Consider the following 13,852-nt stretch of genomic DNA (forward strand, 5'->3'; position numbering starts at 1 on the left):
CACATTTCAGCATGTAAGGTGTCACAACTTCTAATCTTTTGAGTATATCCAACGACCATTTTAGTTCGCCAGTAATCCACCTCACCCAACAACGTCTTGAATCTTTTTATAAGCCTTGCCACTATTAAGCTTGGCCCAACCTTCTAGGGACACTTCCAGCCTATGTACATGGTTTCCATCTTCCATAGACCTCTATTAAGGTGGTCGTGCTCATATCTGTCAATCTTTTGGCATCTTGAGGATCATATCGATATGATCTTCAGGTCTTCAAAAGTCTTCATCAAAAATTGATTTATTTTGCCACTTCCACATGTTTCAACAAACCACCATGAAAATGGTTACCCACCCTTTATTTGCACTACATACTCTTCGTTGCTGAGATATTGAAGAAGTCATTCCTGTAATTAAAAGAAAAGAAATTAGTGATATGATTGGAAGTTACTAACCTAATCCATATTTGGGTCGCATGGAAGCAATCCCTCATGGTATGGATGCCTGTTTCATCATCGTTTCCATAATTGTAACAAACTGGTAAAATCCCCACCTCTCATCTGCGCAGCCGGTAGTTAGTCAAAAGACGTTCATGTGCCGCTAACTATATAAATGTTTGAATTCCGCGTGGGCCGTTCCAAGTCCAGATAATCCGAAATTCAATAAAATAAATAAATAAAATCTGACCAATTAATAATAATTTTCCTAAAAAATTCATCCTAAAAAGAATTAATTAACCCACTTAGCCCGATCAATTTTATTGGTTATTTTGGTTATTATCTTACCACGTGTGTAAATTATAAGTGTATCAACCATTCATATCCAGTCTCAATAACCTATCAAAAGAATTTAGATTTTTTGTGAAATTTAACAAATATTCAAACCATTGGTGGATTTTATAAAATTTGTATCCGTTAAAGTGTTATTAAGTACATCGATGTAATTTAATCTCTCCCCATGTGTGTCCCTGATGAAAATGAAATTGAGTTTGGTTACCACCTATTGTTTGCTCAAGCTCCCATGCTAGCAAAGTAACACACACAGAAAGAGTACACAACTCAATTTCCAAAGAATACAAGAAATATCAAAGAAAGATGGAGCATTTGCCACAACAATTCTTATGCAACATCCTCACAAGATTATCGGTAAAAGAATTATCAAAATGCAAATGTTTGCAAGTCATGATTAGATCTCATTATTACTCCTCATTTCATTGCCAATCACTATCATGTCTACAACAATCAACAACATCATCATCATCATCTCTTGGTTCTTAGAGCACCTATTCATGATCACGTTATTCTCAAACCTTATATTTCTCTGTTTTCTTGGAATACAAGTCAACCCAAAGGACTTTTACCTCTCAGATTTTCAACCCTCCTTATGAATACAATAATGGCAATATTCAACATTGGACTAGAATAATGGATCCTTGTAATGGAATATTCTGTCTTATAGGATCTCCAAATGCATTGATCCCTTCTTTAAGACAGTTTCTACCTTTGCCTAAATCCCATCATAGAGAGTCTCCTGGTGATATGAATGATTTCAATGAACATTATGGTTTTGGTTTTGACCCTAACACTAATGATTATAAACTTATTGTGCTTAGAGATTTTGTGTTAGATGATTCAGATGAAGTAGAAAATAATGAGTTTTTATCAGCTGAGTTATAGAGCCTTAATTCAAACTCTTGGAGAGATATCGATGCTCCACTTTACAACCCTTTTCCATTTAATACTTGGCGTTGTTCTTCCATTTACACTTTTGTGAAAAACTGTTGTAAACTTGTCATTGGTGGGGTTTTCTTGTTGATGAGTCTGGTAACGAAGGAGATTATGTTCTAGCATTTGACATGGTTAATGAGTTGTTTAGAAAGATTAAAGTGCCTAAAGTAGTGTATTCTTTACATGATTGTTCTAAAACTTTGGTACCGTTTAATGAATCTAGGGGATTAGATAATTGGTTTCACTTTGATGTTTGGGTTATGAAAGATTATTTCAATGAAGGGTCATGGATTTTGCAATATAGTGTTGGACCTGTGCCGGTGGCTTACTATCTCGTTGGATTTTATGGGAGCGATCAGTTTCTTTGGAGAGATGACAACGAGAGGTTGGTGTTGTACGAAGCTGTGAACGATAATACAAGATAACTTCCGGTTAATACAAAGAATGATTCAGTAAGAATTGCTAGATACATGGAAAGTCTTGTTTCGCTTAAAAGGGGAAATTAAAGTAGTCTCTGATGTTTTTCTTGTAGTTTCGTTCCTGATACTCTAATGCATGGAAAGACTTTGTTTCACTTCGAAGGAGAAATGAAAGGTGGTGAGTTTGACGAAATCAAGGTGTAGCTCCTTAGTTGTAAGTTAGTTTATGTGATTATGATAATATTGTAATTGAGTTATTGCATCAAGATGTAATACATTAATTGTGTTAGTTTTCTTCTTGATTAATATAATAGAACTGATTATAAACCAAAAAAAATAATAATAATAGAACTGATTAGCTTCTTAAGAACTTATTCTGTTAGAAATTTTGTTTCTAAGCATACAAAAATTGAATGTTGATTCTTTTTTTACTTTAGAGCAGGATGCATTATGCTATAAAATTCTTTTAACATCTATGTTAGGTAGTGGATTGTATGCAACCTTCTGATTTTGTCGGGGGATCGATGTTTGGTTAAGAGATGAATCAATTTTCTTTTTCTTCGCATAAACAAAATGTTCCAAAATAGTTGCATATTGCTATTGTACTTGTGCTGAACCTTTTTATTTGTATTGTAATACTTATATGATAAGCAATAGCATGAAAACACAAGCCATAACATTTCATATCTGACACAAGTTTTGAATTGACAAATGTATCTAACATACTCAAGTCCTAAAGTTGTGGATGTACAAATAAAAAGCGGCACAAGATTGCACGTTTGCACCGGATTTATTGCATTAGTAATGAGATCTAACCATGACTTGCAAACAGATTTGCATCTTGATAATTCTTTTACCGATAATCTTATGAGGATGTTGGATAACAATTCTTGTGGCAAATGATCCATCTTTCTTTGATATTTCTTGAATTATTTCTGTGTTATTTTACTGATAATCTTGTGAGCATGTTGGAAGACTGAGTATTATTTTCATCTGATAATAGAAGGAGCCTTGAATAATAAGCTAGAGTCGGCCCAACCTTTAGGCGACTAAAGCAAGGGTTTAGACTCACTAGAATTTTACGTTAAAATATAAAGATTCATTCCGAGCATGGTATAACTTGGTAAGCCAAAAGATTTACATGGTCTAGTGGCTAATTAGTATCCTGAGTTATGCTTGTAGGTTTGAATCGGCCGACGGCCGCGCACTATCTGCGTACGATTTGTTTGGTGTTTTTCTACTTACTTTTGGTCATGCAAATTATGTATGTTGGGTTCACTTATAATGTAAGGTTCGTATTTGCTTTAGTAAGTTACCACGTACTAATATATAGATGCGTTTTGCTAAAGTTGTGCATGTTTGAAATTGCATTTCAAGTATATGTTTTTAAGGTATATTCAAGTTATTATGATATATCTTAGTTTTTTTTTTTGAAAGTAATGATACATCTTAGTTGACTTAACTAAAAGTTGAAGAAATTTTTTTATAGGAATTAAAACGAATTTTTTTTAATATTTATAAAGGAGTAAAAACATATTTAAATAATTTATCGTTTGTAAAAAAAAAAAAAAAAAAAAAAAAAAAACAGTTATCAACTTGCTTAAAATAACATGCATGAAAAGTGTATCTTCTGAGAGAGAAATATCTTAATGGTTTTCGTCACCATTTGATCACACACGTAACAAAATATACATATTAGTATTTAATTATATTTTTGTACTTTTTTTCTCAATATGTTAGTGTGACCAAATTGAGACCAAATATTAATGGTCATGTAAGTATTTCTCCTTCTGAGCATTATTCAAGGAGTATATCCTTTGTGTAATATTTTTTCCTGAGGAGCTTATCCTCTAGGTAAGTATTTGGATTTGGATTATTTTCAATTTTTTCTCATGTTTTTTCTCATTTTTCTTAATTTAAGGGTTGGTTAATTACAAAGAATAAAAATGAGAGAAAATCAACCATTGGATTAAAAAAAAAAATATCAGAAAAAATTGGAGAGAATTTAAATCCATGATATTCATCCAACGAATCCATTCTTCTAAAGACTGCGTTAAAGACTTTTCATATTCTTCTAAAGATTTATTTTGTTTGCCGGCAGGATTCAGGTTGAAATCATGTTTTTTTTACCAAATATAGTTGAAATTGTTCATTTCAAATATGTCTACGCCAAAAGAAAAACTATGTATGCTACGTTTGAATCTCATTATTATATTCTATTTTTGACATAAATTCATTAATTTTATTTGCTTATATTGATTCATTGTTTTCTTAAGAGAAATTTGTATCTCTTCTATTTTTCAAATGTTAGAATTTGTTCATCATTTTTTCATTTATTTAAAATTTTAAAAATGATAAAGTATTTTAAAAAATCCATTTCAAATTCAAGCTCATGAATTCTAATTTTAAAAAGTCTTTTGAATTTTTTTTGTTAATATCACAAAATCAATATAATTTCACAAAATCTTTTAAAATCTTCAAGATTTTTTTATAAAAATAATCTTTTAAAATCTCAATTGAATACACCCCGGTAAAAATCTAAGATTTGTCTATCTCGTCTCCCACCTAGTGCCTAATCACTTTTAAAACTCCACAGTTGGATTGAAAGCTTATATCGCATAGATCATCCATGTTGAATTGTATAAAAATCTAAAATCATTTGATATATTTTTGAGATAGATCAAGATTAACAATATTCAATAAAAACGCATAAACCATTAATCTTGATCGGTCTCAATAACATATCAAACGATTTTAGATTTTTGTAAAATTCAACATGGATGATCTATACGATATAAGTTTTCAATCCAATGGTGGATTTTGTAAAATTTGTATTCGTTAAAACGTTATTGAGCAATGTAACATTACTCAAATGTTACACCAGTGTAATTTGATCCCTCCCCATATATATATATATATATATATATATATATATATATATATATATATATATATATTTACTTTCATTTTAGCCAAAACCATTATTCAACATTATCTCGAAGATTTTACTCAAACAACAGGTCTTCCAGATCCAGAGTTATCAGCAATGAATACAAGATTAAATGGATCATTATTTTCAGCCAGGACGAGACGATTTCCTTTAAATTTCTCATCATGATACCTTCCAACATCAAAAGAAAAATCAGCAAATTCTGTAGAACAAAACACTAACTTGTATCCCGTACCAAGTTTCTCAATCTTAAAGAAACCTTCCATAATGCTGTCAATCAAATGGCCATCATTAAAATCACCGATCGCCACCCATGGTAGAGGGAAAAAGTCGTCTCGAAAAAAATCCCACTTTAAGGATTTAGCACACTATATCAAATTCAATATCTTTTTGCTTATAAAAGTGGTGAGGGTATAAAAGTTAAAAGTGATGGATTTTGATAGTAATTATGGCAATGATATTTGTGTGTGCCCTGGTGCAAGAGTTGGTGAAATTTCAGTTTCTCACCCCTTATGAAGTGTTATGCTATGACTTGTCTAAACCGGTTGACAGCTTGTGGGCGCGGCCGCCCAAGTGTAGAATATAAATGCTCCAGAGAGAATACATTGCTTCATTTAGTTGCTCAGACAAGATCGATTTCTAACGATTAACAGACTGCGTTTCATGCATCTCGGGTGTGCATATTGTCATCGCGGATTTGCAACAATGGATGGAATCGAATATGAATATGGAGTTGAGTGAAGGGGAGGCTGCAGATTGGACTGATTTTTGACAACTACTTTGTCGTATTGGTGGAACAAATTGGTGCATCAAATTTTACTAACCAATCCTTGGTTGGAGATTAGTAGCTGTGTTAATTGTTATGTATCTACTTTTAAAAATGTTGCTGTGCAGAAATGTACTATGACAGTCTTTGAAGACATCAAGTGGCAGCCCCTGAAAGTAGTTAGGTTTGATTGAACGCGGACAACGCGTCTATGGGAGGGAGAGTCACGGGATGTGGAGGAGTGTTGTGTGGGGAGAATGGTGAATGGATTTGTGGTTTTTCAAAGAATTTTGGGTTATGTAGGGCGTATGTGGTGGAACTTTCGAGTGTGTTTGAACGTTTGAATTTGGCTTGATTGCGCGACTTCCATAAGATTGAGCTTCATGTGGACCCGCAAGTAGTGGTTAATTACTTCAATTCTTGACAGCAATGGAGGGATTGTGGCAGGTTGGAATCTTCTAAACATTAGGAACCAATTGCAGTGGGATTGCGAAGTTTGAATACGACAGTCCTACAACGAAACAAATCATTGTGCGGATGGTTTGACAAATACGGCTTGCGATGGAGGTTTTGCTTTGATTTTATATATATAAACATTGCCCTGCTCAGATGAACTCTTTATATTTTGCTAACTATATGGGTATTTCAGCTCCCTATCTTGTTAAGCCACTATTTGTCTCTTTTCCGAGCTTCGGCCCTTTTTTATAAAAAAAAAAAAAAAAAAAGGAAAAATAATGAATAGTATTAAAAAAAAAAATAAAAAAGTACAAAATCCTAACATCAATCTTCTATGAAATCAATCACTTTCTTAATGAATATATCAACCAAGGTCTTCTAGGATTTGGGAACAAAAGTGCCAACATATCCAAATGCCAGGATGAAGAAAGTAATCGCTTGCAAGTATAGGAATATGAAGAAGTAGCTTTTCCCATACATAAAATCATAGCATCCACAAAATAGGAGGTAGAATCCAACTATAAGTTCTGTCATGTCAATCCTAATTATTGGACACAAACACAACGAGGTAAGTACTTAAACATCACAAAGAAAAACAAAATATTAATTGCTATATGAATTACTTGAATAATATTTACCTGTCTCCAATGCTAAATCGATACTTTTTGAATACTTTAGTACCACCAATTTTATCCTTAAGAAGTGCATCTCCAAGTTTTTCAGTGACAATCCATTCATTCACTCTACTTGTCTCTAATAGACCTATAATTGTTGCCTTTGTTCGATGTAGAGACATGGTATTTTCAAAGAGAACCCAAAATACAAGTAAAGGTAATGACCTGAAAAATGATTACCAAAAGTTGAGTAACTTTGTCAAGGTTCATTAAACTATGTAACTATTACATGCAAAAGAATTTGTGATTAATTTTGTGATTAATTTATATGCACTAAAAGGTTTTTTCCCATGTATCCAATCAAATCGTACTATAACGGCAATTTAATATATATTTGTTTCTAAAATATCTCATCAAAAATCTAAATGATGAGATTTAATTGAAAAATATATTTGCTCCTAACAATGTGAGCCGAGCAAATTCTATCCCGAAGGTTCATTCAATTTGTGCCTCCAGTGAACAGAACAAAAGTCTGTTAGTCAACACTCTAACATAAAAGAAATAGTTATAGTGTGATGAAGTATGAAGATAAGTTTAGAACCTCTGATGACAAGAAAACACTCACTGACTCTAGACAATCATTCCTGTAGAAGATTAAAATGTGTTATTTAAGTCATGAGACTCTCCCATCTATTGGACTAGTCTTTTGGGTTGAGCTCTACTCATGTCTTTAAGTCCTAATGCTTACAATCACCTGTCCTCAAGTATCCGTATCCGCATGATGCCCCAATGGACATAATCTCAATTGATACCTCTCCAACTCTAAAACAAACTTCATTTTAAAGAATGAAGTTGGCAAGGAAAGTTAAGAACATTAGAGACAGTATTTCTAATGGTTTGTGTTAAGAATAATGGTGATTAGTTAGTAGCTTCTATTAGTTAGTTAGAGTTTATATGAGTTTGTTATAGTTTGTTATTAGGAGGTTAGTTAGTTAACTCATAAATTGCTCTATATAAGAGCTACCATTGTATCATTTTCACTATCTTTTATCAAATACGAATCCTTATGATTTTTACTATCTTGAAGACTTTCTAAAGTTTTCTCCATTTTCTCCAAACCATGGAAATCTTAACATGGTATCACAGCCTCGGTTTCGATCACCGAGAATCCGTCCCGCTTCCGCCATTGTACCGGTACCGGAAAATTCCTCCATTGCTTATCACAAAGAAGTTTACACTCTAATGGTTCACTTCATTTTTTGTCACTTGTGGAAGAAATCGAAGATGGAGAAGAAATTCTTGCCACTTCCACCACTTCGAAAATTACCGCAAGAATCTTCGATTCATGTTCAAGAACTTTTGAGTGATTCAATTCCAGAGGCAGAGGGAGAGAATTCATCATCATCTACCTTTGTTCTTGAATCAGTTACAACAAACAATCACTGCATGTCAACTGTAGCTTCCTCTGATCTTGGATCAACTACAGTAGACGGAAATTTCAATATCATTTCTGGTAATTTTCATTCTGAAATTGTTCCGATCAAACCTATTAAATTAGTTAAACCAAGGATCGAAGGATGCATAATCAAGATCGGGGAGATATCTTGTTTCTTGAACAAATTCACAATGGAAGAACATCATGATTACGCATCATCGTTTTCGTTTCCAACTTCATAGCTCAAAGAGGAATTGACGAATTTTCCAAATATGAGTAACTCATCTGTAACTATTAATCTTGAATCTGAATTCGTGGCTTCTGAATCAGTCAAGAAATCGAATGATTTCATCACAAATCTGGACTTCGTTTCGATACAAATGTGTTGCTTCATTCACCACATCAACAACACCGTTCTCGCCGTTTGCCGCTTTCAAAATTTGTTGTGACGTTCGATTGTGGTTGATGCCTTGGGACAGAGGGAAGAAATCGTTCGATATCGGCAGAAATCTTTTGTCAATAATCACATAGAAACAGAATAAAAAAAAAGCTTAAAATCCAGCAATTTCACGCGTACGAAGACAAATTAAGCTCTACTTCTCTCATGGCGAGAATCAATCGTTTTCACGATGAATCAATTTCTGGAAGCTTATCTCAATTTATGGAAGCTTGTTTTTCCTTGGATTTGGGATCTTACTTTTGGAAAAGCTAGTTTTGCAAAAGTGTGTTTTGAATAAGCTCTTTTGGTTCAGAAGCACGTTTGCATATTTTGAAGAAAAAAATCGCATTTGAAGGAAGATCTTGGAACGACATCACAGAGTTGCGTTTTGTGGATAGGTGAAGAAGAAGCTCAGAATGTGAAAGAGCTTGAAACGACACAAGGAAGTTGCGTTTGAAGTTCTGAATGTTAAATGCATTGTTTTGCCTCATTGGGCCTGGGCCTATCTCATCTTTCCTTATCAGCTTTTATGTTTGTTGTTGCTACTTTACCCTCATTTCTCCATTAGTTACTATAGTATACTTAATCATTTGTATTTTCGTTGTAATTCAAACTCAAATTGGAAAATTTTCCAATGTTGAGTTTGAGGGAGGATGTTAAGAATAACGGTGATTAGTTAGTAGCTTCTATTAGTTAGTTAGAGTTTATATGAGTTTGTTATTAGGTGGTTAGTTAGTTAACCCATAAATTGCTCTATATAAGAGCCACCATTATATCATTTTCACTATCTTAGAAGGACTTGATGTAGCAACAATTGTTGGAAACTAGTATAAAAATAAAAGTTCTTATTTTTCTCTATCCCTTTTCTTCTTTCTTTATTTACAAATGTTCTCTTTTCGTAACAAACCTTTTTAATCAAATGTTTTTATTACAACCAAGAAAAACTATTTGATAAAAACTTAAAATGAAAAACTTAAAATGAAAAAGATTTTAAAACTGACCTTGGAGTTCCAACAGCTTTGAGAAGTGTCATGATGCATGGGATATAAACACAACTCCATTTAGGGACTACAACCTCAGGCACCATAACAGTTGCAGGTAACACAATACAATAGAACACAAATGTATTTATGTGGACCACAATCTTTCGAACAAAGAAAAAACTGTAAACAATATGTAACTTCGTCCACAAAGACACTTTCTGCAATAAACATAAATACATTAGATCATAAATTATCTTATTAAGCCAGTGTATTCATCATGGGAGGATCAACCAATTACCTGGTTTGTGAAAATTTCCATCACCACTTTCCTGAAAAGATTGGCTGGCCCACATGACCATCTGTGTTGTTGGTATCTATAGGCCTTTAAAGTACTCGGTAGTTCACTTTTAACCTACATAGTTTGAAACCAATGTAATGTAACGCTCCTCACTCGCATTAAATTTTGATAACATGTAAAAAATATGACTAATTTTGAGATTGGATTAAGAAAATGAAACCTGTATTTTAGAGAGGAATACAAATTTCCATCCTTTGAGACTAGCACGTACGGATAAATCCATATCTTCAACCGTGGTCCTATCTTTCCACCCACCAGCTTCATTCAACGCCGAAATTCTCCACACACCCGCAGTTCCTGTGTTAAGATTATATGTATGATATTGCATTGAAGGTTTTTCTAATATTTATACCAACAATATCGATGATCATGTCAAAATTCAAAGGCTATGGATCTACTATATCAATTGAGAGAAGCAAAGTATCATGAACAATTATGTGAAGATTCATTTGGCCCTTTGATTGATCAAGATCAAGCATATGTTAAAGGTTTTCAAGCAAATTAACCAATTGTTTTGGTGATGCTCTTCAATTTTTAGTTAAAATTTGATATTTTAACTTCTATCCATAAAGATAATGGATACTTAAGCAAATTTCATTCTCTTTTGCCTAATCTGCATTCTAGCTTCTATCCATAAAGATAATGGATGGTTAAACTAAAGTCATTCTTTTTAGTTTAATCGGGACATTCATGCTTATATCTATAAAGATAATCATAGTTAACAAAATTCATTCTTTTTAGTGACAACTACTTAATTTGCAAAAATACGGTTATCTATAAAGATAACCGTTAGATAACCGTATTTTTGCAAATTTTCAACCATAAAATATGAAGAGATATTTTTGAAATTATCACAACATTTAATGACTTCACCTATTAACTTGTTTGGTGTCCTATGGTCGCAATAATTAAATATTTATTTATATTTTGAATTTGGTTCATAGATCAAAATACACGCAAAGACTATGTACTAGTTTCACTTTTATATTTTAAAAGGAAAATGGATGAAATTAGTTTAAGTATGAGATGAGATTACCGTTGAAGCCAAAGAAGGCGTAAGTGGAAGACCCCACTTCTTGTTCCACTTTAAAATGGTAATTAAGTGACATTTGTTGCATCCTAGTCATCATACATTCATCCGCGTTCACTAAAAATAAGGAAAAAGAAAAATATACACAAGGCCGTCAGACTCAGAATCAAGTTTATTAGTTAACTCATTTTTATCTAAGTAGAATCGAAATGTAAATTTTACTCTAACTCATAGACCTCATATTAAAGATGATATTAAAATTTATATACTTGATAGACACACGTCAATAATTCAAAATTTTAACCACACAAAAGCCGCCTACATTTTTCATTTTATATCGTTTTCACTTCTTAGAAAAAATTGCATTTTGAAGCTTTAATAAAAATCATAAATAATCAATGCCAAAAAAAAATAAAAATCATAATGCTTAATATATATCACTACTATATGTGACAACGGAACTTGCCCTCTTATAATCTGTATCGTATCTGTTTGTGTGTGAACTTAAAAGACGAAGCTGTTAGGTCATCATGAGGGAGCAGTTAGGGAAATCATCCACATTGGGTTTATGAACAATTCTACATGTGAGTTGTACACCACACTCTTACCCAAAACCTTAAAGTGATAGGTTTATGAGTCATCTTACTTTTAAAGTGTTCAACCTCCACTTTTCTAAGCAATGTGGGACATAACCACTCACACTTGCCACAACAAATAGCTTAATTAATGCAATTTTAGAAGAAGGAAAAGAAGAAAAAAAAGTTACCAAATGTCCAACGAGCTTGAACAAGACCAATTTCAGGATTATTGACAAGGAAAGGGATGGTTTGATAGAGAAAATCAGGTTCAGGTTGAAAATCAGCATCAAAGATGGCAACATAATCACATTGTGTGACATAGCTATGCTTCATCCCCTCTTTTAGAGCTCCTGCTTTGTACCCATTTCTGTTGTCCCTAACTTCATACTTTATGTTAACACCTTTGCTTTCCCATATACGGCATTCCATCTCCACCAACTCCTACAATTTTTTTTTGTGTTGAATAAAATTTTTAATCTCTATTAATGGTCTTAAATATTTTTCGTCACAACTTTTTTTTCTATTTTTAAGTCCACTAATGTGTATTTTATTAGGGATCAAATTTGCTGAAATCTTTTAGAGAGATAAAAACTGATATTAGGGATATTTATGGAACCAAAAATCCCCCTTTTTGTTCACTTGCCAAAATCATTCACGATCACCTTTAATACAAATTAAGAGTTTATCTGCACAAGTGACATAAATCGTTCATCATGTGCAAATTTGTTTTCACCACTTGATCAATAAGTCTTATCATTGAAACAATATGTTTGATCCTCTCCGGAGTTGAGATCTAGATGATAGGTTTGTAGTGAGTCGTTGATTATGACTGCAAATACCACGCCCTCCTTCACCACGAGGTACAACCACCAATAGTCTATAATCAATCGAGACTCACAATAAACCTTTTATCTAGATCTCAAATCTAGGGAGGATCAATGTCACATCGCATCTTATTTGATATAATAGTGAGACTTATTAATCAAATAGTCAAAACAAACTTGTGTATCTTGAAACACTTGTCTCACTTGTAACAATAGACTTGACCACTAAAAGACGTGATCACAAATTAATTATATCATTAATCCTATTTATCACAAATGAGACTACTATGTGAGTACTTTAAGGTGCTTAATGGGGTATAAAAATTTAATTACAAATCGTGAACATTCTGCTTATTTACCATGATTGCTGAGTCAGTTGAATCATCAAGAATTTGTATGATGATTCTATCAGAAGGCCAAGAGAGTCCACATGCAGCACCAATTGATAGCCGATAAACCTAAATTAAGAATTAGAACCATATATAAATGTCAAATTCAAAGAGAGAAAGTTGTGCTTAAAAGGTTTAATATATCAGTATAAAAAAAAAAAAATTCAACATTCACCTCTCTTTCATTGTACATTGGAATTTGGACAAGAACCATTGGATAATTGGAGTTACCCAATTCAACATCATCCTTAATAGTCTCCCATTTATAACGTTTCTCTGGTTTTCTACCACACAACTTCACAAAACAAATCACAATTGCCATGTAAACTTTTTCAATAAAATCCATACATAACATGCCTATGCACAGAAACACTGCAATTTTCAGTATTGGTACGACCAAAGCTTCTTGAAATGCCTCCATTTTTTATCACCACAAATGGGAAGAGTGTTGTAAGAAACACTAGTAGAAGACGTAAATCTATCCTTCCTTATATATGCATTGTTGCACATTAAATATTACTACCTCGGTTCCTGATTATAAGATTCTGTTTGACAAAATTGTACTATTCATTTACCTTGTTTTGACTGTATTTTTTTAATAATATATAAATGTAAATATTAACATATAAGATCTTGTTCAATTTGTTTTGATGATTATTTTCAAAATATTAAATTTTTATAATTTTTACTAATAAACAATGAAAAATATTAGTGATCAAAATTGTATATTGGCGCATGTGCAGTGGTCAAACATGATCTTATAATTACTTACACTGCATGTGGATTTTCCGGCTAAACACACTGAAGTTGGGATTTGGATTTCCCACTGTTACCATAGGGTGTTGTAATTGATGTGGGTCGGTCGATCTCTGATCAGCGATTAAAATTATTTT

General features: G+C 32.6%; 2 protein-coding genes across 4 annotated transcripts; one reads left to right on the forward strand and one right to left on the reverse strand.

The window, feature by feature from the left end:
* The first annotated feature begins 1,415 nt into the window (after window positions 1–1,415).
* On the forward strand, window positions 1,416–2,143 carry LOC123895674. The gene is made up of 2 exons (XM_045946138.1): window positions 1,416–1,631; window positions 1,811–2,143. The coding sequence occupies exons 1-2, from the start codon at window positions 1,416–1,418 to the stop codon at window positions 2,141–2,143; spliced, it is 549 nt and encodes a 182-aa protein (XP_045802094.1).
* Window positions 2,144–6,586: 4,443 nt separating this feature from the next.
* Window positions 6,587–13,353, reverse strand: LOC123904259 (glucomannan 4-beta-mannosyltransferase 9-like). 3 transcript variants are annotated; one of them, XM_045953955.1, is made up of 9 exons: window positions 13,135–13,353; window positions 12,930–13,028; window positions 11,935–12,187; window positions 11,175–11,285; window positions 10,299–10,435; window positions 10,079–10,192; window positions 9,799–9,998; window positions 6,972–7,148; window positions 6,587–6,850 (listed from the first exon to the last, which is right to left on the reverse strand). In XM_045953955.1, the coding sequence occupies exons 1-9, from the start codon at window positions 13,312–13,314 to the stop codon at window positions 6,688–6,690; spliced, it is 1,434 nt and encodes a 477-aa protein (XP_045809911.1). In that variant the 5' UTR covers window positions 13,315–13,353; the 3' UTR covers window positions 6,587–6,687. The 3 variants fall into 3 exon arrangements, with proteins under 3 accessions (XP_045809911.1, XP_045809905.1, XP_045809901.1); XM_045953949.1 differs by having other exon boundaries at window positions 6,948–7,148; XM_045953945.1 differs by having other exon boundaries at window positions 6,587–6,884; window positions 6,991–7,148; window positions 13,135–13,311.
* Between the last annotated feature and the right edge of the window lie 499 nt (window positions 13,354–13,852).

This window comes from Trifolium pratense, linkage group LG1 (genome assembly GCF_020283565.1).
Source record: "Trifolium pratense cultivar HEN17-A07 linkage group LG1, ARS_RC_1.1, whole genome shotgun sequence".
In the NCBI taxonomy this organism is placed as follows: domain Eukaryota; kingdom Viridiplantae; phylum Streptophyta; class Magnoliopsida; order Fabales; family Fabaceae; genus Trifolium; species Trifolium pratense.

Bases quoted from the DNA above. Each gene is read 5' to 3' on its own strand.
- LOC123895674 (XM_045946138.1), top strand. From the start codon at position 1,416: ATGGATCCTTGTAATGGAATATTCTGTCTTATAGGATCTCCAAATGCA. The intron at 1,632-1,810 runs GTAGAAAATAAT...CTTGTTGATGAG, and splicing joins TGTTAGATGATTCAGATGAA to TCTGGTAACGAAGGAGATTA.
- LOC123904259 (XM_045953949.1), bottom strand. From the start codon at position 13,314: ATGTTATGTATGGATTTTATTGAAAAAGTTTACATGGCAATTGTGATT. The intron at 7,149-9,798 runs GTCAGTTTTAAA...ATCATTTTTCAG, and splicing joins AAAGCTGTTGGAACTCCAAG to GTCATTACCTTTACTTGTAT. The intron at 6,851-6,947 runs GTAAATATTATT...TCCAATAATTAG, and splicing joins CGATTTAGCATTGGAGACAG to GATTGACATGACAGAACTTA.